Source organism: Otolemur garnettii, unplaced genomic scaffold (genome assembly GCF_000181295.1).
Source record: "Otolemur garnettii isolate 467f Iridium unplaced genomic scaffold, OtoGar3 scaffold00024, whole genome shotgun sequence".
Classification (NCBI taxonomy): Eukaryota; Metazoa; Chordata; class Mammalia; order Primates; family Galagidae; genus Otolemur; species Otolemur garnettii.
The window spans coordinates 3,324,967-3,346,817 of record NW_003852419.1 but is presented as its reverse complement, the minus strand read 5'-3'; the positions used below and the strand labels follow the sequence as shown (position 1 = coordinate 3,346,817).

The window sequence follows — 21,851 nt, the reverse complement described above, 5'->3', positions numbered from 1 at the left end:
TAAAGAGACAGGAAGGCCTGTTATGGGTGGGCAGTGTGACAGTCATACCTGTGTACTGACTAAAACAAGAGCACTCATACATGTCCACCAGAATCAAGCCCCACAAGCCACATGTCCACTGCACAGAAAGGTCCCATACACACAGAACCTGGGAGGTGTACTGGAGCCACCTTCATATGTATTCCTTGTGGAATCGATTACACATAAGCTACCCAAGCCTCAGACCTGCACACAAGTACTTACATTAGTCAGTATACATGAAAACACAAAAAGGATGAATGGCATGCACATTTATATGAAACATCACACATGTCCTTTTGTATGCAGACCCTGATGGAGTGGTGACAGCCTTGTACCCAGAACTGTACACGTACACACCACCCACAACAAACACACATGTCCCTCCTGGAGGGACAAAGTACAAAGAGAGAGTATTGGTATTTGTGCAGACCTGGATAGAAACGTAGGACATGAGAGAGAGTGCAGAACAAGATAGACAACTGGCTGGTGACACCCAGTAGGGCGAGGCCCTTCAAAGCTGAAGGCTGCTGTGCAGTCTAATAACCTGTTTTCTGCAATGCAGGAGTGGGTAGCAGATCCCTCAAACCTGCTTTCTTTGTTGAATATGTTGAGAAAAGGAATCATTTTAACTTCCAAGTTTGTCTCCTGTTCCCAGACAAAAAGGAACCTACTTCCTGGTGTCACTGCCTAGGCCCTCCAGGAGTCACTCTCCTTTCGTCCATCAGTTCTAGTTTGTTGACTGGGCAGGGCCCATCCAGACCCTCCATTCTGAGGCAGGCTTCCAGGCTGAAGCTCTGGGTCAAGTAGGTGAATAGTTATCTTAAAAAAAAAACAAAACAAAACAAGGGTAGATGACAAGAGTTCCTCATCCTGGAATAGAGGTTCAAGCTGGGTAGAATCCAGGTAGCTCTTTCTCAAATTCCTACCACCTGGGTCAATATTGCTTGAGATGTGGCAGTACAAGAGACATTTTTCCCAAAATGTGCAGAGATTCTGACAACATGTATTAGGCCATAAAACTTGGAGGCTCGGGAGGTTGGCTGGTTGCCACACTTCCAATGAGCGTGCATACGGAAACTTCCCCAACAGGCAAAGGTGGGCTGTGGGCACGCAAGGCTCCAATTGCACACCCAGGACACCTCTGGCCCAGACTGCTTCTCTGGCCAGCCCAGCCCAGTCAGCATAAACCTCCTGGCACTGCTGAGGATGGGGACAAAAGGAAATCAGAAGTCAGAATTAGTTTAGAAACGGGTGAGAAATTCCAGGCACGTTTCTCCCTAATCCTCCTCTCTTCGGAAATTGGACTTTCAAGTAAAGGCAAGTTTTCTGAAATTGCTTCTTTGGCTCCTTCTTGGGCACAGGCCGCCTGGCCCAGAGTACCAAATAGATGGCCCACAAGAGCCATCCCAGGAAACTGTGGGGACTTCTGCACAGGGAAGGGAGGCCTGGGGCCAGTAGGAACATGGTTAGCAAGAGGCAAGAGGTGGTGATGTTTTGATTTTCATGTTAAAGTGTAAACCAACTCTGAAATATATTAGGGGCTTGAGAGATGCATCCCAAAGGATAGGAAGAAATTTCAGGGAAACCGATTAAGAGCCCTAAAGTAAGTCACACAGATGCACACACTGGCCATGAGGAAGGGAATCCATCCTATTCTAGGCCCTAAACTCCACAAACTCCCTTTTCCCTCACTCTCCCTACCTTCCCCATCGGAGCCACAGTTCTCTTCATTTCTCTCCTCCACCCCAAAAGAACCAAAGACAAAACCTGTCAGCTTTGCTAGGGATAGATGCTTGGGTTTGGTAACCTTGTGTGTTGCCCCTTTAAAAAAACAAAGCAACAACCATGGAAAGATGTCCCCCACACCCCAAAGACCCACAAGGGCCGCTGCCAGGCTACAATTCCGGATGATGGTGCACCGAGGTTCTATGGGTCTGGCATCTCGCAGAGGAGGAACCGGTGGTAGCCCTCTCCCCCTACGCCTTGTAGGCCTTTTTGCTTGGGATTTGACTTTGTTTCTTTTTTGAAGGGTCTGTTCCTATCTTCCCACCACTCCCCAAAAGCTCAGACCGGGCACTGAAATCTGGCCCGGGCTCAGGCAGCGGCGGTGGCGGCCGAGCAGAAGTGGAAGCGAAGTCTGAAGGCCCCGCCGCTGCACCCTGGGGGTTCGGGCCTGGGGCGGACAAAAACACCAGGCAGTGGGAGTGATAAGAAAATGGAGAATACTGTATTTGCTTTAGAAAGTTTTTACATATAGATAAACACGCAGTTCAAGATAACAGTAAAAGCGCCCTACGGGGAGTGAGAGATACTTCCATAGCTGCTAAGAAATACTTGAAATAGCTTTTGCATAAGAATACTACAGTCTCACTCTCTGCTTTTGCCAGCAATGGGGTCCCACTTCCTAACCCAGGCCACCACGCCAGGCCTTGACTGCCAAGTTAACGCCAGGAACACTGAGTGGGAGGAGAACCCCAAAAAGGAAAGAGACAGGTGAGCAAGGAGGGTGGGAGCAAGAGGGAGAAGAGAGAAAGAAAGAGTCAGGGAGAGGAGAAAAAGCAATATCATATACAGGCAATTTCTACACATATATTACAAACTGGGAAAATGACCGATCATTAAGATATACATAATTCATATAAAATTTTGAAATAAAAATAAAAATCTGTTACAGTCATAACTATTCTTTTTCCACATTTATAACCAGTACCCACAGAGGCAGTGACAGAGTGGAGAGAAAAAGGTGCTTACGAAGAAAATGATTGTCTGCTGAACAAAAAACAGAAGATTGCATCTTGTCTGACCAATACTTGGACTTAAAAACAGAGAGAAGGAAGAGAAAGAAGAGAGCAAGAGAGGGAGAAAGAGAGAGAGAGAGCAACAAAAGGCGAGAAACATTTGCTATTTCCCTCTCAAGGAGTTCTTTTTTTTTTTTTTTTCTTTCTTAACAAATTCAGAACAGAGATGGCGATTTTATTTTATTTTTTCCTTTTGTCTGTTTTGCTTCTGTCGTCTTGTCGTCGTGGTGGTGATTGGGTTTTGTATAGTCGTCTCTTTTAAAATCATTTTTAACTAGAGAGAATATTTTCCCAGATACAAATAAATCGTCATGCAGGTGGGGTGCCGGTCCGTGGGAACCGAAAGGAGAAGCCGTGCTTGTCCTAGAAAGTATACAATTGTCACCTCTTTTATGTTTTCTGCCCGCAACATCAGCGTCTGACTGTCTGTTGGCGTCGCGGTCCTTTTAGGGTGGTCTTGTTGGTAGATGGAGGTTGGGGATTGTAGATAGTTTGCGGTTAATTTGTTATTTTTCACGGTTTTTTAATATATTTTTGGCTGGGGTGGGAATGTGTGTGGACTTGTGTGTGTGTGGTTGTGTATCCTGATTTCGGTTTGTTCTGGGAATGGAGGAGGAGGAAGAGGAGGAGGTCTGGGAGGAGAAGGGAAAAGAGGAGGTAGGAGGGTAAGAGGGGGAGGAGGGTGGCCTTGGCTATCATACATCACATTCCGAGTCGCTGGAGGTTACCGAGAGGATGGAAGTGCCGGTGTCCGCGCGCTCCGTCAGGCTGGACACGCTGGTGGTCGGGCTGGCCGCCGTGGACGGCGACTCTGCCGAGCCGTGCGTGGGGCAGCCGGGTTCGGCCAGCGAGCGCATGCCGCTCGGTCCAATGGCCTGGTGCTGGAGCCTGCGGGAGAAAGACAGCCGCGCCCGCCCTGACACAGCTGCCCGCCACCAGGCTCCCCCGTGCCGCCGCCCCGACTCTGCTCTCTGCGCTCTTCCCCTCCTCCAGGCACCCCGCCGCTCCTTGAGCGCCACGTAGCCCCCACCCCCCAAGCTCGGGTCTAGGCTCCGGCTGTCTTCCCCAGGGCTTCCCAGAGCTTCCCAAGGCTTCCCAGATAAGGATCGGCCTCAGAGGAGAGGCAGAGCCCGAGGCCTCCCGCCCGGGGAAGCCTGGGCGCACGCGGTAATTGCAGCCCAGCCCTGGAAGGGTGGAAGTCAGAGAGGGACAGGGCAGGGTGATTCTTCCTCCCCAGCTCCTAGGGCTCTTCAGACTAAGCCAGCTGCCCGGGACGGTGGGGTTCGCTCAATATCTCCTGCTCTCTCTTCCCTAAACACACCCAGAACTGCAGGGTTCTCACCCTCCCATCTTCCGGGTAAAACCGACCAGCTTTTCTTTCTGGATCCCTAGGCAGGGCGCAGGATCAGGGAAAGAGAAAACAGGGAAGCTGGAAGCGGAAAAGTGGAGAAAGAGGGACAGAGAGTGGGAAGAGAAAGGCAAGAGAGGAGGAAAGAACAGTCTCCAGATGCCTCTTTCCCGCAGTGCGAACAGGCTGCCCTAACCTAAATGTTTGAGAGTTCTCTCCACAAGGAGGTCTTCTCCCGGCCATGGGGGCTCTCCTCATCAGGGGAAAAACGTGCACTCCATTGGCAGGGAGGAGAGGGCTATGGGCTCAGACCTGGCCATCTTAAACCCGCACACATCCCGGGAGCTCACACCCAGCCCCACCTACGACAGCTGTCAGCAGCTGGGGCCCTACTGCCTGAGGTGCACCAGGCCCTTGGTCTTTCTAGGGAGAGTCGGTCCAGCTCAGGGTTTCACTCACCTTCCTCTCTTCTTTCTCCCTTCTCTCCCCACTCCTTTCCCCTATCCTCCTTTTCCCTCTGGTTCATTTCCTCCTCCCAGGCCCAGCTCTTAACACAGTCAACCTGGTACAACTTTGTGACTTTGCGGCCAACTTGCCAGCAGCCGGGCTGCTCCTGCCTGCTTCCCAACTTAGACGACCGAAGGGATGACTTCGGCCTGGGCAGGAAGGCTAGATCTCTCTCCCTTCTCTCTCTCTCTCTCCCTCTCTCTCTCTCCATCTCTCTTACTTTGTAGGCCTCTCCACTCCCAGCCAGCTCGCCCGCTCCGGGTCAGGCAACTTACAATATTGCGGGAAGAAGGCCGGCTGCGCGGTGGCCTCCGGCCTTTTCCCTTTGTAACAGAGACCCGGGATCACATTTCTGTCCCTGATGTTCGTGGATTTCTCTCAGGTTTTTGTAGTGCATGTGAAGTAAGAACCAGATGACAAGGAGAGCTTTCCTTCCTTTCCTGTCTCTAGGCTCCAGAGGAGCTCGAGCTGGCGTCAGGGCTGAGGAGGCGGGCGCGGGTGCAGCGCGCCGCTCTGCCTCTCAAGGCCGGGATCCGGGGCTGTGGGCACTCGCACACACTCTCCAAAGCCCCTCTTGGTCAAAGCAATCAATAAACCCACAGTCCACCCCTCTTGCACGCGCCAGGCAAGCGGGAACTTTTCTCAAACCGGCCGGGGAGTCTCGGCTTCCTCCGCGCTCTCCGCTACCGCCCCTACCGAGCCCGCTCGCCCCCGTTTCAACCCCTCTGCCCTTCCCCGGCCCTGGAGGCTGTAGCCGGGCCGCAGCCCCACACTAACCTGTTCTTGGCCGCCGCGGCGCGGTCGCGCTGCCGCCGGTTCTTAAACCAGTTGCCTACTTGTGTGGGAGTGAGGCCGGTGGCCTGCGCCAGTTCGCGTTTCTTGCTGGGGTTAGGGTAGGGGTCCTGCAGATACCACTCCCGCAGCAGGCTCCGAGTCCGCTCCTTGAAGCAATGCGTCTTCTGCTCGCCGTCCCAGATGGTGCGCGGCAGCGGGAACTTCTTGCGCACGCGGTACTTGTCCACCGGGCCGAGTGGGCGGCCGCGCAGCTTCTCGGCCTCCTGGTAGTGAGCCTCGAGCCACATGGCCTGCAGCTTGCCGTGGGACTCCTTAGTGAACTTGTGGTTCTCCAGAATGTGGTAGAGGTCGCGGAAGTTGCCAGTGTGGAAGGCGACCACAGCGCGCGCGCGCAGGATAGACTCGTGTTTGTTGATGGCCTCGCACGCCCCGGGGGCCACCGGCAGCGACCAGAGAAAGCGGCCCAGCCGCTCGATGTCGCCCGTCTCCTCCAGCGTCTCACAGACGCTGGCCACCTGCTCCGGCGAGAAGTTGAGGGTGGGCAGCTGGAACATGGACAACTCTTCCGGGGGGGCCCTGGAGCCGCCGCCGCCGCCGCCTGCTCCGCCAGCACCGCCGCCTCCCGCGCCGTTCCCGCAGCCGCCGCCGCCTCCCGCGCCGTTCCCGCAGCCGCTACTCGCCAGAAGTAGGGAGCGGTGGTGAGAATCGGAGAAGTTTGGCAACAAGAAGTGGGAGGAATAGAGGTCTAGGGGGGAGCGGAATACCATGGACTGACCTGAGAGGAGAGGAGAAAATTCAGGGAGAGGAAGAGAGAGGGGAGGAAGAGGAGGAGAGGGGCGATGAGGACCAGGAGGAGGGAGAGGAGAGGGGGGAGGAGGAGAAGGGAAGGAGGGGGGAGCAGGAGGAGGGGGAGGAGGAAGGGCGTAAGGGACACCCACACCCCACACACATCCACACACACACACACCCGCGCAGCCACATAGAGAGGGAGGAAGGAGAGCGGCCCGGTGCGCGCGCGCAGAGAACCCGAGACAGAGGGAGAGGGAGCGCGAGAGCCAACCACCGCCGAGTCAAGATTCAGCGATTCCACAGCAATCGCCCTAATGACAACAGCCTCATAATATCTCCCCTAAATCCACAGTGAGTGCAGCATTGAAACATTTTGTTTCGCTTTTCTATTGGTCTGTGGCGTGTCGTTGTGGCGTTGCCACGGCAACCACTGCCAATCACTGTCAGCCCTGCCAATCAATACCGAGAACGTAAGGACGGTTTTACCACTTAGCCGGAGGGGGGAGGGGGAGAAAGGAAGGAGGGAGGAGGGGGAGAAAGAGAATTTTTTTAATCTTTGTAACTCTTAATCTGATCTATTCCCCCCTCTCTCTTCTCTTCTCTTTTCTCTGTTGCTGTCTCTGAGCCTTCTTCTTCCCTCTTCCCCAAAAAAGTTGATCCAGAGATTCGAAAAGCCATGGCACAGAGTAGTTGAATGGGATGTGCAATTAGAGGGGGGATTTTGTTGGGAAACCAGAGGCTCCCCCACACTTCAGGAAGACTGGCGGTCCAGCCTGCAAAGAGAGGCTGTGGGCCAGCAGATGCGGCGTGGTTTGCACATGGTGTGCACGTCGGGGGCCGCCTCTTTCTGCCTATGTGAGCACTAATAGTGGCAAGGAAGAAAAGAAGGATGAGATCATGGGGCCCGCTGAGCATCGACCCTGGCCCGGCAGGCCTCGGCCCGCCACAGGTCCCAGATTCTGGGCATCTGGCCCCAGCAGCCTGAGCCCGGGACCCCGGGCGCTAGGGGCCGCTCTGGCCTCCCCCGTCCGGTTCCCTCCGCTACATTTACCCCGACTCTCTCGTATTAGTAGGGCTCCTCTTTATTCCCCGCTTTCCCAGCCAAAAAGCCTCAATTCCTCCCATCAACATATATTTTAAAATAACCCTCCAAACAGTACTTTTCCCCCATCTTAAAAAGCAACTCAACTCTTTGTTTCCTGCCCAAATTCAGCTGCTTCCCTAAGGAGTCGTGAAGGAACTGTGGCAGAGGAGAAGCCAGGGAGCCTTCTGGACCTCAGGAAGCCCTGAAGTTGTCTGTCCTCCCCAAACATACACACTAGGAGCTCTGGCCCTGCCCATCAGCTCCAGCTCCTCAAACTTTGGAGGCCAGCCACCTGGATATGAAGTGGATAAGGCTTGAAAATTGCTAGTTTGCTCATATTGTAAGATAATAATTATTATTTTTAAAACTATCTAATTTCTCAAGAAAAGTATCATTACAAGCCTAAAACAGACCCCTCCCTCCCTCTGGCCACCATAGCCTTCAGGCCAGGCGTGGATATTTATTCTTAGGTATGTCGCTTTTAAGAAGATGTAATCAGCATCTTAAGCCCGGCCTCCCTTTGTGAGGCTTCTGTAACTATGGAAGTGTGATTTACGAAGATTTGTCGGGGTCAGAGACGTCTTTCCCCACGCACTGTGTATATTTAGACAAGACTTGGTTTGGTGTTAAAAAGTGTATATGTTGAATGGATTCACACACAGTAGCCAACAATGCCCACATTGTCGGCCGTGTACAACGCGTATTGAAACGCAGCGCCCAGACTTTAACTAATCTGCCCTCAATAAAGCTGAAATAATTATCCTAAGCTGCCTTTCCAGAAGAAAAATCATTGAGGAATTCAAAACTTTTTTTTTTTTTTAAAGATCTTTTCTGCATTCCGATGCAGATCTGGGGGCGAGGCGCCGGGTCCACACCACTTTGGAGATCTCAATGAGGGACGAGAGAAAGAGAGATTGGGGAGAGAATTTAAATGGGAAATCTAACGTGACTGGGGCTGTGAGTGTCCCAGCTCCTAAACTCAGAGCTCCGGGCCTGGTTAGGCCTTGACTCCCGCAGCGTCAGGCCTCAGAGAGCGGGCGGAGAAGTGTAAGGAGGCTGCAGGCAGAAGGGAGGTTCTGGGTTGGCCTGTGGGGCCACACTGGCTCACTAGGCTCGGGGCAGCGGGGGGTGGGGGGGTGGAAGAAGAAGGTAGCGGGTCCTAAACCTGATGACTGGGGCAGAAAAATAATCCCTCAAAGGCAAGACCCACCAAGCCCAATTTCAGTTCTTTCCCCGTCATGTATTTTCTTCCCGGCCTTGAGCCCTTTTCCGCTCAGCTGCAAAGCTCTGGGCAGTCGTTCACTGCCGGCCCAGAAAGAGCCCAAAGGTTGGGACACAAAAACAGACACTTCATCTTTTCTTCCTGATCCCTTTCTCTAGTAGGGGAAGGATTATAGGCTGAAGGGTGGGAGGGGGGAAGGGGCAGGAGGAGGAAGCGGAGGAGGAAGGAATGAAAAAGGGGAGGGGAGTGGGTATTGTGCCGCGTGTGGGGGGAGAATTCCTACGGGTGGGTTTCCGAATATTGTGTTCAACTTTTTGAAAGCAGCTCGTGACCCCGAAACTGCATCCCCCGGAGCCGGGGACCCAGGCGCCGGGCGGGCGGATGAACCCGGCCAGTCTCCTCCCCGTCCCCGCAACCCCCGCCTCCTGGTGGGGGCGACCTGGCCTCTCCTCGCTGTAGCCGGGCCAGCCCGGTGGGAGGCTGGGCAGGTGCCACTGGCCCTGCCGAAAGCGCTAAAATCAAAAACCGTCTTTACTCTGGGAGAATTGAGGCAAGTGGGGCTGAGACACCGCTCGGCGACACACACACCCCCGCCCCCCAGCCTCTGCCCCAGCGTCTGCCTACCCGCCGAACCCCGCCTGCTCCAGTGGCGGCCTCGGGAGCGCAAAACCAGGCTGAGGGTGGCGGCAAGGCGCGCAGCTTTGTGCGCCGGGACCTGGCGAGGCGGGTGGCAGCCCAGAGCTGTCTGCGCCTCCCTGCGAAGCCGAGCCCCACACCACCACCCACCCAAGCCCACCTCGCGGACCCTCTGTCGCCAGAGCCTCTCCGCTGTGGCCGAAGCACCACGCCCGCCGCCTGGAGCCGGTAAGTTGAGTGTCCCGAGAGCTGGGCAGGGAGGAGGGAGGCTGGTCCTCGGCAAGGTGGCCCGACTGGCTCCCGGTGGGACTAGGGGCGCAGGCTTCCAGGGCTCAATCTAGAGGTGTTGTGTGTGTCTGGGTGGGAAGGGGAGCTGTGGAGCACCAGAGCTTCCCCTCCCACATCCCCAGGCGCTAGGCATTGGCGAGGAGGATAGGAGCAGAGAGAGACCTTGAGTTCCCAACCCCAGGCTGTCTTCCTTGCTGGTCTGGGGACTAGGCTATCTTGTAGGGGAAAGGCTGGGGCTAAGCCTGGGGAACTCTTGGAGGGGGTGTCCCGCGGAGGTGTACCTGCACCCTAGGTCCCTCAGAGTGGCAAGCCCGGGTGGACAGAGGCCTGCGAAGCCTCTAGGTCTCTCCTCTGCTCTCTGGCTGCTCAGACAGCAAGGTTTGGGACTTGCGGCCCATACAAGTCCAGTTACCTGTGCAGAACAAAATTGCCATCATACCGGCTCCGATCTCCGCCCTGAGAATCGGAAAGACAGCGTTCAGGTGGTGCAGGAAGAAAAGAAGGTGCTTGGGTAGGAGAGCGTTCTCCTCCTACCAGGACCTACTGGAAATTTCTTTACAAATACCCCCAACCCCAGCGCTGGGAAAGTCTCAAGGCTGTCATTAGGAGAATTGCCTCAGAGATGTCCCACTCTCTCCTTGTTTGGGTTTACAGGGAAAGCCAATGAGGCTGCAGGCCTCCAGGAAAGAAGGGTAGGGAGGGCTGGGGCAGCTGCACCCATTCGGCCTAGTTCAGCAATAAGCAGCAGATCCAGACGGCCGGGGGAAGGTCTGGGGGAGGCAGCGCCCCTTCCGGCTCCCAGGACGTCTGGAGGAGGGAGCTGGCCGGGTGGCCCGCAGTCAGGGCCTCACCGCAAGCTGCAAACTGAGGCGGTTGGCGCGGGCAGCCAGGGAGGGCGCAGGGGAGCGCAGCACGCAGGCGGGGAGGCGGCGAAGCCCTTCAAGGACCCCGATTACTTTCCTTTGAAAAACAACAACAACAACAACTACTCCCTCCCATCGCCCCCGCCCCACCCCCCAGTCTTAGCCTCCGGGGACCGGCGCTCGAAGCAATTGTCGCCCAGGACCGTAAACACAGCTCAGTTGCCTCAACTTTCTCCTTGCATAAAAGTTCCTGGCGTGCGGGGAAATTTGAATATTTGATCAGCCCCTTTGAATGACCCTCATTAGCCCGGCGCCCTGCTAAGGCCCCAGCATTGCAAGAAAGCTGCTGGGCCTGGCATTTGTACGCCTTGTTAGCGCCGCTTAATGAAGCCTCCCCGGCCGCTCAAAAGCGGCCTCAGGGGCCGGCGGCGCGCACCTCTCGGCACCCGGCTCTGCCTAATGAGCCCCGCCGCCCGCTAAAGGCCCCCCCGCCCCCCCCCATCCTCAAACAAGGAAAATTTGGCTCTATCTTGAACCGCCACACCTCCTACTGCCAGACGCAGGAGGGTAGGCACAAACCTAGTTCAGCCCGCAGTGGTGACACAATCCTGAGAGAGAAGGCCTCAAGGCTTGAGGCATATAAGGCATACTGGTTGTAAGTGGTGGTGATGGTAGAGAGGTGACTTTTGCAGTGACAGGATCTAGCCCAGGGTGTGCACTGCCAACTTCTCCCAGGAGAACTAATTGCAAATCAATTAGACACCCCAGTTCCTTAAAGGTGCATCTGGACTACTATGGAGTGCCAGAGGCCAGATGCCCAGCGGAAGTTTAGCCTTCCATCTTCCTTTCTCCTCAAGTTCCTTTGGTCTCCACTGCTGGGTGGCCACACACTTTTTCCCAAAGATCCCTTCTCACAGGCAGAACTGCTGTGCTAGGTCTTAAATTTGAGAAAAGATGGGCAGCTCAGCCCTATCATTTCCTTAACCGGGTGCAGAGCCTAGATAGTCAAATGTTACGACAGTTGGCAATAGGGAAGGTACCATAGCTTATCCAGCATCTGCCCCGCTACTCAAGAAAACCATCCCTTCTCTGGTCTTTTTAATCATGCTAGTCCTGGGGAGGCATAAAGCAAGCACCCTAGGCAGAACCATCCTCTATTCGGCAGGCTGGCTGCTAGGGCGGTGAGACTGGGCCTGATGCATGCCCAGGAGAGAGGCAGAGTGGGACAGTTTTAGAAGGAAAGATGAACCAAAGCAATCATCCACCTCCCTCTTCTTGGTGGGGCAGGTGACTGTGCTTGGCCAGTAAACATAAGAAACTCTGTTAGAAATTTGTGTTTCAGCCCTCAAAAAGTAGACTTCCCTTTCTGCCTCCTCTCTCCTCCAACACCCTTTTACCTGGACGATTGGAACTCGAGGTCGCCTCTCACTTGCTCCTTGCATACCCAGCTCTTGAGTCCTTAAATGTTACCTTTAGGGGAATTAATGCATTGGGTTTGGGAAGAAGGACATTCCTAGATCCACACAGAGCCTTCTGGATCACCCTATCCCCAATATATGCCCACAGTCACAATCCCTCAGACACACAGTGGTTCTGGTCAGGTTGGTAACGTCAGGACCCCATTCTAGGGTGGCCATCTCTAGGAAGGAATGGTTAGGGTCAAGCCCTCACCCTCTGCCAAGAGGCCAGGTAGGCTCTGAGGTAGGAGAACCCTCTAAGTTCATCCTGTCCCCTCCTCTTCCTTTCTCTCTAGCTCCACTGGCATGCCCTGCCCAATTTCCCGTCCCACAAACCCCCAATTCAAGCCTAAATTGACAATCTTTAAGGAACATCTCTGAGCTGGGCAAAGAGAGTGCCCAGGCCTTGATCCGCCCAAAGGGCAAAAGTAGGGGTGGGAGGCGAAGAGCGGAAGCTGTTGGTGAGAAAGGGGACCTGAGGCAGAGGGGAGAACTAAGCCTTGTGGCCTCAAGGCCAGGCCCACCGGCTGCTCAGGGGAGGAGGCGAGGGGAGGGGGCTGGGAGTCCTGCGTGCAATGCTCGGGGCAGCAGGGACCTCAGGCGTCGGCGTGGGGGGCTAAATCAGGAGGAGAGGGGCGGGGAGGCGGGGGTCGAGGGAGCGCGCAGGGCGGAGGGGTTGAGACTCTTTAAGAGCCACTGGGCTGGCAGGAGAGGCGCGCGGCCGGGTTCTGGTGGCCACTGACCCCGAAGGGGATTTAGTCTGAAGGGAACGGCCCGGCTCTGGAGGTTTTGTCCGAGGGCGCCCGGAAAGGCCGAGGCACAAGAATAAGGAGCGGCCCAGGCATGAAAGGCTACGTGAAGCGGCTGCGCTGCTGCTCTTGACTTCTGAGTAGGGCTTAGAAAGCCTGCCCCGGCTTAAGCTGAGCTGCCGCCGCAGGACCCTGAGAGTCGACTCCGCAGACTCAGAGTCTGGCCGTGGAAGCGTGGGATGAGGGGGGCTCTGGGGTGGCGGGACCTAGCAAATTCGCTCTTGGCACTACAGCCGGCCAACCCTAGGGCAGAGCTGTGAGCCTGGCCAGCCGCTCTCAGCATGATCAGAGAAAGAATTTTCTTCTTCCAACTTTGGCTTTTGGTTTTGTGTATCCACCTTTCGGCAGCTCCGGAGCCAGCAGACCCCGAGTGGAGTCTCAACAGGTGTCCGGGTAAGTTGGTTTAAAGAATTCTTGTTATATCGTCAGCCCCTCCCCGACCCCCTTCCCTGTCCCCTCCCTCTTTCCCCCTCGGCAGACCGGAGTTCCCAGCGCTCCTCCCGCTGGATGGACCGGGTGGTACTGGTAAGGGGAAGCGATGCCCTTCCCTGGGAGTCTTCGGGCTCCAGTTTCCAGCCCAGGAAGCCTGGATGGAGACCCTCAAGGAGTTCCGCTCTGTACCCCCGAGTCCCAACCACTCTTAACTCTCTAGTCTGGGCCCTGGGCCCCCAAGACGGGGAAAGAGAAAGAGAGCGCCGTAGTACCTCAAGAGCGAAGCCTACAGGAAGGGGGACAGACGGTGGCGGGCGGCCTTTGTGTGTGGGTTTACTGAGGAAACCAAACTATTCATTCTCTTTCGTGAGAGACCCAGGATCCCGCCTGAGTGAGTCCACGCCAGCAGTACAATAGCCCGCAGAAGAGCGTCTCAGCAGCCAGGGGTAGGGCTGGGGTAAGGTACAGAGGAGTGGGGTGGGATGGGGGCGTGGAGCGGGGGAGAAGAGGGGGAGGAGAATCAGAGACAGGCAAGGCAAGAAATCCAGGGCGTCCGAGTGAAAAGTGGGGAAATGTCCCGAAAGCGTGCCAGAAATAGTCGCGTGCTGGTGGGTGCAGTCTCTGTCTCTCACACACGTACACACGCACAACCATTCCATACAGGTGGCCCATACACGGTTTTTGGTCGTGCGGCATCTCACGCCCCGGAACCCAAGCCCAACGCGGAGCAGAGCTGCCCTTCCCCCAACCCCCAGCCTTCCAAGAGCCCTCCTGCCCAGCCACCGGCGCCCCGACCGAAAGAACTAAGAGGGCCCCAGGGATTGGGCGCAGGACCGATCTTACCTGCAGAAAGGTAAGGGAAGCCGGGAGCATGAAGCAGCGGCGGATAAATATTCATTAGTAAGTCTCTGGTCTTAAGCTGCGCTGTGCGCTCTCTGGCTGCTATCTCTCTCCCTCCCTCCCTCTGTCCTCTGGTGAGGCTCTCTCCCCCTCTCGCTCTGCACTCCCCTCCCTCCTGCGAAATGCCGGGTGGATCCCGGTATAGCTAACCTGTTGGGAAGCCTGAGCCTCGGGCAGCGTTTCCACAGCTGTTTGCCTTCGCTCTTGGGGCATGCGTTCCCCACCCTCTCCCCTCCCTCCTTTTGCCCAACCCCTCACCCCCTCCTAAATTACTACATCATTAGCTTTATTTGGGGGGAGGCAACCGGCTCAGTCAGACGCACCTCCCTGTAGCAGGGTGAAAAGCCGGAGCTTTCTGAGGCAGCCCCAACTGCATCCCCATCCCATCCTGACCAATCTGCACACCCCCATCTGGTCTTGTTTATTTTTCTTCCCTCTTTCTATCTCCACTTCCATCTTGTACCAACCCAACTTCCTCACCATCCCTCTCTCCCTCCTCCGCGGCCCATCTGGATTCCAGACTTGGTGAGCTGCCAGGTGCTTTGATCCAAAAAGCCAAGGTCGGGACCCCACCCTGCAATGGATGTTGTGGGACCTCTCATTTTCTCCCTTTGGTTTTCCAGCCTGACCCTAAGTGGGCACCCGGGCACACTTGAAGGGCCTCAGCCTTTCAGGCCTCTGAGGTCTGGAGTCCAGACCCTGGGACCTGGCCTGGAAAGATGTATGAGGGAGGGGAGAGGTGGTTTCACTTTTCGAGAATGAGCAGGAGAGCCAGATTCAAGGACTACCGGTCGGACTGACTTTCGCCCTTTAAGAACAAACTGATCTGAAGTTAACCGCAAGTCTACATCTTTTTCGAGAGAAAACACATCTGCCAGATTTCAGGAACGCCTAAGGAACCGCTTCCAGTCCCATGAGAACACGTGCACACGCACCACACCCCTCACCCCTGAGCACTGAGAGGTGTCCCTCGCCGGCCTCTGGGACAAGCAGAAGCACCGGCGAAAAAGACAGATTCTGGTAGAGGAGTAGATCCAAGCGCCGCAGGAGAGCCATGGCCTCTTCCTGGTCCCCTTTCTTCCTGATCCAGGCTCATAGGACTACCCTGAGGACCCCTGAAGGATGGAGAGGCCCCAAGGTGCTTGGGGGTGCGCTATGGATGTTCGCTGAGCTTGGCAAAACGCGATGGGGGCTGGAGGAGGGGTCAAGGGGGCGGGTCCAGGCCAGTTCCGAGTTACAAATACTGAGGTTTTTGGAAGAGTTTTGCCCCCAGATGTGCAGATCACTCACCTGGAGGTGCCAGGATTTCCACTATTGGGTTCCCACCCTACCCAGAGCCCCGGGGCGTATTGGGCAGCTAAGTGGCTTGGATGAGGTGTGCAGGAGACCTCACGACCTCTGCCTCCAGGCCCCACCCCATATGGCCTGGTCTTGCCGCAATCCATCGAAAGAGGTAGTAGAGGCTGGTCCCATCCTCCCTGAAAGGTGGCCAGGTGTGGGATCGTATCTGAGGGTCTCGCTCCTGAAAGGTTGTGATATTGGGCAAATTAAGGTATAAAAGAGGCCTAGAGGGCACTGGAGCCCCAGCGGCCTTTCGTTCCACCCAAAGCCCCGTGTTTGCACTTACGCACTTCCTCCTCCCCACGCAGACCCAGGGGTTAGAGCACTCTCCAGCTCAGACTCAATCTGACTCACCTGACTGTGCATGAAATGTACAAGCAATTGTACCGAAATACACATGGAAGAGTTAAATAAACACTAACAGAAGAATCTGAGAAATAAAGAAGTGTCCACAGGCATAATTATTCGAATGCTCGTGTGCACACCCAGTTGTCCAGATGCTGATTTTTAGAAGCCACAGTGCTGCCTGGAGTGACCCCAGCCACAAGGGCAGATGCTCAGGAAGCCGCACAGAGGGAGAGTTGGCGGAGGATGTAGGCACCTGGGCCAAGTGGCTTTCTGTTAGAGGGGTATTTGAGACACTCAGAAGAGGGCAATCTAAGAAAGATTTATGTCAACTGGGTTTTTTAAAATACTTATCTGTTTGCTATTATTTTTGGCCTAGGAGATTGCACTTGGAATTATTTATGTGGAGAGCATAAAAGTCCTCCCTCCTGGAAATTCTTACGAATCCTCTAACTGGGATACAAGAAGCTGAAAGACCCCTGTTTTGTCCCCTTTCACTCCTCTTTCCCAAATTTAGTTATTAAAAAGGACCTATTAGCTCAGACCCACACCTTACTGCCTCATCCCAATACCCTGTATATCAAATACATCTATAAAAGAACATTTCAAGCCAAATGCAATTATTTAACTTATAAAAATTTTCCTTGTGAGATATTGGGACATTCTCAACCCCTGCTCCCCAGTCCCAGGCACAGCTCCTCCATCTTTACCCAGCCGAGGGGTTGCAGAGAGGGACTGCCAGAGTGGCTAGTTTTTTTAGTGTCAGTTCCGTTTGCCTGTCCATTCCTGGTGGCTACTGTGGGGGGTTTCCTGGAGAAGAAGCAATCTCCCTGGATGCAGTGGTACACTCTCCCTTCCACTTCACCTTCTTTCTCAGCTTCCTCTTCTTTTGAGCACATTTTCTGAGCCTCCCTCTCTCATTTGAAAGTAGAGGGTAAGGGGTAAGTCCAGAAAGACTTTAGGCCAAAAGAAGAAGGCGTAGGAGGAGAAGAGGGAGAGGGAGAGGAAGGGGAAGAGGAAGAAGAAAAGAAAGAGAAGAAAAAAGGAAAAAGAAAAGAGGGGGGAGGACCTTTTGGGCCAACAAGTCTGATGACCACCCTCCAAGGGGCAAAGGCGAGTCCATTTTGTGATGAAGAAATAAACCACCCGAAAACACCACAGGAGGACATGTTTCTGCAGATATAGTTGCCCTAGAAACAGAGGGGGTATGGGGGTGTGAGTAGGGGAAAATTTCTTCTCTTTGGGGGGCACTATTTCCTTTTCTTTTTAGATACATTTAATTCCTGGAAATTTTAGCAAGACTTTGTTCTTGTGGATGTTTTGAACAATAAATAGTAAAATCACTTCGGAGCCACTTAATCTTTGTTGAAAGGCAGTTTCTTCCAAGGCCATTTTTCTTTCCCCAGATTTGGTTTTCCTCATTCCCAAATGAGAGTCCACCTGCTGACTCACCTGGAAAAGAGACGATGGCAGAAAGAGCGAGAAATGGATACAGAGACATCACTCTTAAACTCAAAGTGTAACTTTCATCCCTCTGCCGCTAAGATTCAGAACACAAAGAAACAAACTAGGTTCATTTTTGGGTGTGGGTATTTTTGTCCCCCTTCTTTGGAGAGTTTAGCTAGAGCCTTCCCAATAATAAATAACAGCATTTGGAGTTGGAAATGTTTGTTATTACTTCCAATTCTGCAAGGTTCTTCAAACTCTGCTTGTCTGATTTTAAAAACTATTGTGTGTACATAGCTATGCCCATTGCAACATTTATCACTCAAGCAGAAAAGCAACTCGTTTTCTCTTAGCCCCAAATGCCCCGTGTACAGTCACTGGAGCGAATTTATTTTTTTCTGTCTTTCCCAAAACGCCCTTGTCACCTCTGCCAGGGCCACAAGGCTCAGGGCTAACCGCAGGGGGTTGTGACCCCTCGAGTGGGGATCTTTGTGCTGTTAGGTGTTTTGTTGCGGGGAAATCATTCTCCCCTATTATGCTGGTTCTGTCTCTCTCTAAGCCGACTAGGGTTGCCTGTGTTTTCCTTGCAGGCTCTCTTCTCCTGGATGAGTCTAGACCTTTCCACTGCCCGAAGCAAAGGGCTGAACTTCGTGGTGGGGTCCAGGGCTAGGGTGGGAAAATGAAGAGGGTACGTGGGTGAGTGGGGGCAGTCATCGTCTTCAACAGTAAATGAAAATAACCTGATACCCTTTTAATCCCTTCCATCAACAGTGTCAACGCGCTAGAGCGGTCGTCTCACCTCCAAAGGTGTCTTCATTCCCAGAGGGCCCTGCCTCCCAGCCGCAGCCCAACACTGGGCCCGCGCCGGAGAGGAGGTGCTCCGACGGCAAAAATCCCATACATTTTTAACTACAGTGATTACTAAATTAATAGCAGGCACTAAGACAGATGTCAAAACGTCTTGAAAATGTTTATCTGTGAATAATTGAGAAGGTGGTGGGACGCATTATCTGATTGTGTAATGAAATATGTATGAGGAACAGCTGTTTGCAACAGTCCCCTCCCGCCGCCTCCTCAGCCGGGCCCTTCTCTAGGAAGCAGGAGTCGCGGCGAAGTTGGTGTCTCACCTCCGTCCACGGGGGAGCCCCCCAGACCTCTCCCGACAGCTGACAGAGTTGTGGCTCCAGCGCATCCCCGAGTCTCCCCATTACCAGACGGAAGACATCAGCATGGAGCCTCCCCTCAGCCTCGCTCTGTTGGCTCTCCAGGCGGGGTGAGGCTTGACCGCCAGCCGCTCTGTCCCTCACGACTTTGGGGAGGACCGCGGGTTCAGGCTGCGGGGACCAAGAAGAGCCCAGGCCTGGGCAGCTGCGGCGCCGGCCCGAGCCCCCGGAGCGCCTGGCGTGCGCCCGCCTAGCGCTGCGGCCTGCTCGGAGGCAAGGCCCGGGAGCGCGGTGGCTCAGCGGGGCGGGCCCGGGGTCACCGCAGGGTGACGGGGCTCCCGAGAGGGCTTTGTTCAGCGCTCTTGCCACACTGCGCACTTCCTTCCAGCCCCCAGCCGGCCCCCACCCCAAGCCTCCGTGCCCTGTTTGTTTTTCCAGCCCCGCGCCCTCCACCTCGACACGCAAACAGCCCTGGGGGCTGCGTCAGCGGCTCGAGGCCGAGGCCCGGGACAGGCCCGAGTCCAGCTGGGGCCAGGGCGAACCATGGCCCTCAGGAAGCGGTGTGCAGGGAGAGGGAGCTCTGGAGCCTTCCAGGAGCTGAGGGCCAGGGGATGGCGGGGCAGGAAGGTGGCCCAATGGGGCGCGTGGCGTCAGCCGGTGGCGAAGGCCCAAGTCCTGGGCGCAGAAGGGCGCGGGTGCCCACCCCACAGCCGGCTGCCCCCGGGCCCCCTTTTCCCAGCCGGACAGGGGAGGGCGTCCGTGTGGAAGATTGGGGGGCGCCGGGAGGGGCCCCATCAGGCCTGGGCCGCGAAGGCAGTATGAGACACACGGACAAACCCAGTGACCCCCTGTGGGTGTGCTGTCCTCGGCCACGTTCCCAGCACTTCACAAGGCGGGGGAACAGCGTCCTGGGCGCGGCTCTTCGCGCAGCCCCCAGCCGGGCCGCAGGCCTACTCGCAGCTGCGCGGCCCCTCGCCTTCCGCAGGCCCAAGTCCCCGTCCCTAGTCCCCAGCGCCCAGGAAGCCTCCGGACGCGAGGGCCCTTCTAGCGTCGCTGCCCCTGTCCCCTCCGGGCCGAGAGCGGAGGAACCGAGTCCAGCTCGGCGGCGCCACAGCGCCCAGCGTCTTCGCGGACTTCCCCGGCTGACTTGCAGTGGAGATTCGCTCGGGCGTTATTTCTCGAGCGTCTCCCGTTTTACCTAATCCCTTATGCTTTTATTCTAATCCTACACATTACAGTTAATCTGTAATGATACCGCTTCGAAGGAACCTGTTGCATACGAGGCACGGTAATTTGTAACCTTGGAAACAGTTTTAAATAAAGATTTAACAGTGATGTCAACTGTTTATTCTCCGCGCGGGGGGTGGTGGGCTGGGGCAGGGCAGCCCCGCGGCGCGGAAGACGGAATTTCGGGGGAAGGGAGCGAGGCGTGTGGGGCAGAGCCCAGCGGCCAGGGGTCCGCAGGGGACAGAGCGGCCAGAATCCGCCGGGGTGGCTCTAGGGCCTCGCCTGGTGTGTTTTGAGTTTTTCCATTTGGGAAATCGCGTGGTCTTAAACCGTCAGGCATGGGGAGAAGAAAACGGTTTGCAAAACTGGGGAAAACTCAGTGAACTTGAGCCCCTGTGTCTGCCGAACCAGCATTCAGCCTGGCGCTGCGTGCCCGGGAAGCAGACGCTGCGGAGAGCAGAGAAAGGGCAGCCTGCAGGACCCTTGGGCTGCAAGAAGCTGAGCCGCCTCTCTACGGATTACTCTGCGCTCCGAGCTTCCTCCTCTATCAAACACACCGGCAACAGCAGCAACCACCACCAAAAATTGCCGGCACACCACACGCAAAATTAAACATGATTGCTTTTATTTATCTGTTGCTTTTATAGTATTAAAATATTTTTAGTTACATTATATAAAATAGCATCCACTCTGATTATTACCTGCCATATCTGTTGATCTGCTCCTTGTGTGTTCAGCACAGCAATATTAACAATTAGGAAAAAAGCACATCTTATATGTTGTATCTGTCAAGATATGTTACAATTTCCATTAACAAAAAAAACATTATTCTTGTTGAAGAAGCTATGAAGCATATCTTTCACGAGCACTTTATTAATAATCATAGTTGTCAAAAAGAATTAGATATGCATAGATTGTAGATGCAAAGGAAATATTAGATGCACAGAATAAAATTTACAGTGGGATTGAGGCGCAACTATTTTTCTTTTTAAAAATAAATTTTTACCGAGGTGAAAAAAAAAACTGAGCTATTAAGCTTACTTAAAAGATGGCTTTGTTGGTTTAATTATACTGTAGTTATTTTATAAATATGTTTCAAAGGAAGCTTGCCATATTGCATGTCAATGAGGACTGTAAAGAAAAGCTCACAAAAGCTAATGCATACCAAATACCAAATTTTAGTCATTAGCATTCCTATTTATTACAAACTAAAAGAACCTATTAACAGACAAGAATTTCTATTTAGCTTGCATTACAATGTTTGGCCATTAAAATAAAAAGGGCAAAGTATATACGTATTTTCTCCTCCTTGGAACTATATGTTCTTTTTTGCCTAGAAGCCGGTGGAGAGACCGGGAGATGTTTCCGATTGGGGACACATGATTCTACAGTGGGAAAGGGCCAGAGGGCCCAGAACCTCTCGTTTCAGGAATGGAGCTTAATACTATTCATGTGGAGGCTAGAACAGTTCGGCACTGGGACTGTACAGCCTGCTGAGAGCTGCGTAGTACCCACAGCCCGTGAAGGGCCCTTTGTCTTTAATTTGTGTCGTGAGCATATGCAAATTATTAATTGTTTTTCCTCTAGGGAAGAGAATGGGTAGTGAAGGTAATTCAGCTTTTGTTTGGATATTAAAATTTCCTTAAATGCTCCCTAGACCGGGTTACTTCTCCCAATGCGGATTCCCCTAACAGGAAATCTCACTGCTACAGTGAATACATGCGTGTTAATTCTACAAACATGCACATAGAGGTTTGTGTCATTTCATTTCAAAAACATTTTCATTTGAGCAAAAGTAGCAATTTTGCCCTTGCACCAGAAGTAAATGAATATACATTCTTCCCTCCCCCATGCCTACTTGAGAAAGGAAAAAAAACTTTCCAGCCATTCTAACTTCTAGAAACTTTAAAGTTTTTTCTTCTTAAAAATTGAGGCAAATTTCCACCCCCACCGCCATGGGCAGGGAAACAAATTGTACAGGAATAGGAATGAAACATTTGAAAGGATAAGACAGGGTTATGGGTTATTTGGAATTACATTAGGGGAAGGGTTTTTAAAGGAAAAATAATAGTTATACGAACACATTTAAGGGCAACTCAAACACAGCTTTCTCCAACCTAACATTTGGCTAGGACCCAATGAATTCTGTCCACATGAAAATACCAAGTACCAGAAAGCAAAAAAGGAATTTCTAAATTTCCCTGTTATAAATAAGAAGAATCTCTCTGTCAAAAGTCATTATTAGCATGTGAAAACTCCATGAAAAATCTTAGAGTTCAATAGCAATATTAGCTGGGTGGTTGGTGGTGATGGGGTTAGATATTCTTTTCCCTGTGACTACCTGGGCAGAGATAAAGGGGGGAAGATAATTATGATTCCT

General features: G+C 53.7%; 1 protein-coding gene and 1 long non-coding RNA gene across 3 annotated transcripts; one reads left to right on the top strand and one right to left on the bottom strand.

The window, feature by feature from the left end:
- Window positions 1-3,034: 3,034 nt before the first annotated feature.
- SIX3 (SIX homeobox 3) lies at window positions 3,035-10,033 on the bottom strand. 2 transcript variants are annotated; one of them, XM_023512102.1, is made up of 3 exons: window positions 9,901-10,033; window positions 5,452-6,244; window positions 3,515-3,707 (listed from the first exon to the last, which is right to left on the bottom strand). In XM_023512102.1, exons 1-3 carry the CDS (start codon window positions 9,923-9,925, stop codon window positions 3,515-3,517), a joined length of 1,011 nt encoding a protein of 336 aa, XP_023367870.1. In that variant the 5' UTR covers window positions 9,926-10,033. The 2 variants fall into 2 exon arrangements, with proteins under 2 accessions (XP_003787931.1, XP_023367870.1); XM_003787883.3 differs by lacking the exon at window positions 9,901-10,033 and having other exon boundaries at window positions 3,035-3,707; window positions 5,452-6,434.
- Window positions 10,034-12,870: 2,837 nt separating this feature from the next.
- Window positions 12,871-18,121, top strand: LOC100954500. Its single transcript, XR_001161194.1, has 2 exons — window positions 12,871-13,010; window positions 17,853-18,121. It is a non-coding gene; the product is annotated as an uncharacterized LOC100954500 (long non-coding RNA).
- The last annotated feature ends 3,730 nt before the right edge of the window (window positions 18,122-21,851 follow it).

Coding starts and splice junctions, on each gene's coding strand:
- SIX3 (XM_023512102.1), bottom strand. CDS start 9,925: ATGATGGCAATTTTGTTCTGCACAG. Junction 6,245..9,900: donor GGCAATTTTGTTCTGCACAG/GTAACTGGACTT, acceptor CTCTCCTCTCAG/GTCAGTCCATGGTATTCCGC. Junction 3,708..5,451: donor GCCGCGGCGGCCAAGAACAG/GTTAGTGTGGGG, acceptor TTTCTCCCGCAG/GCTCCAGCACCAGGCCATTG.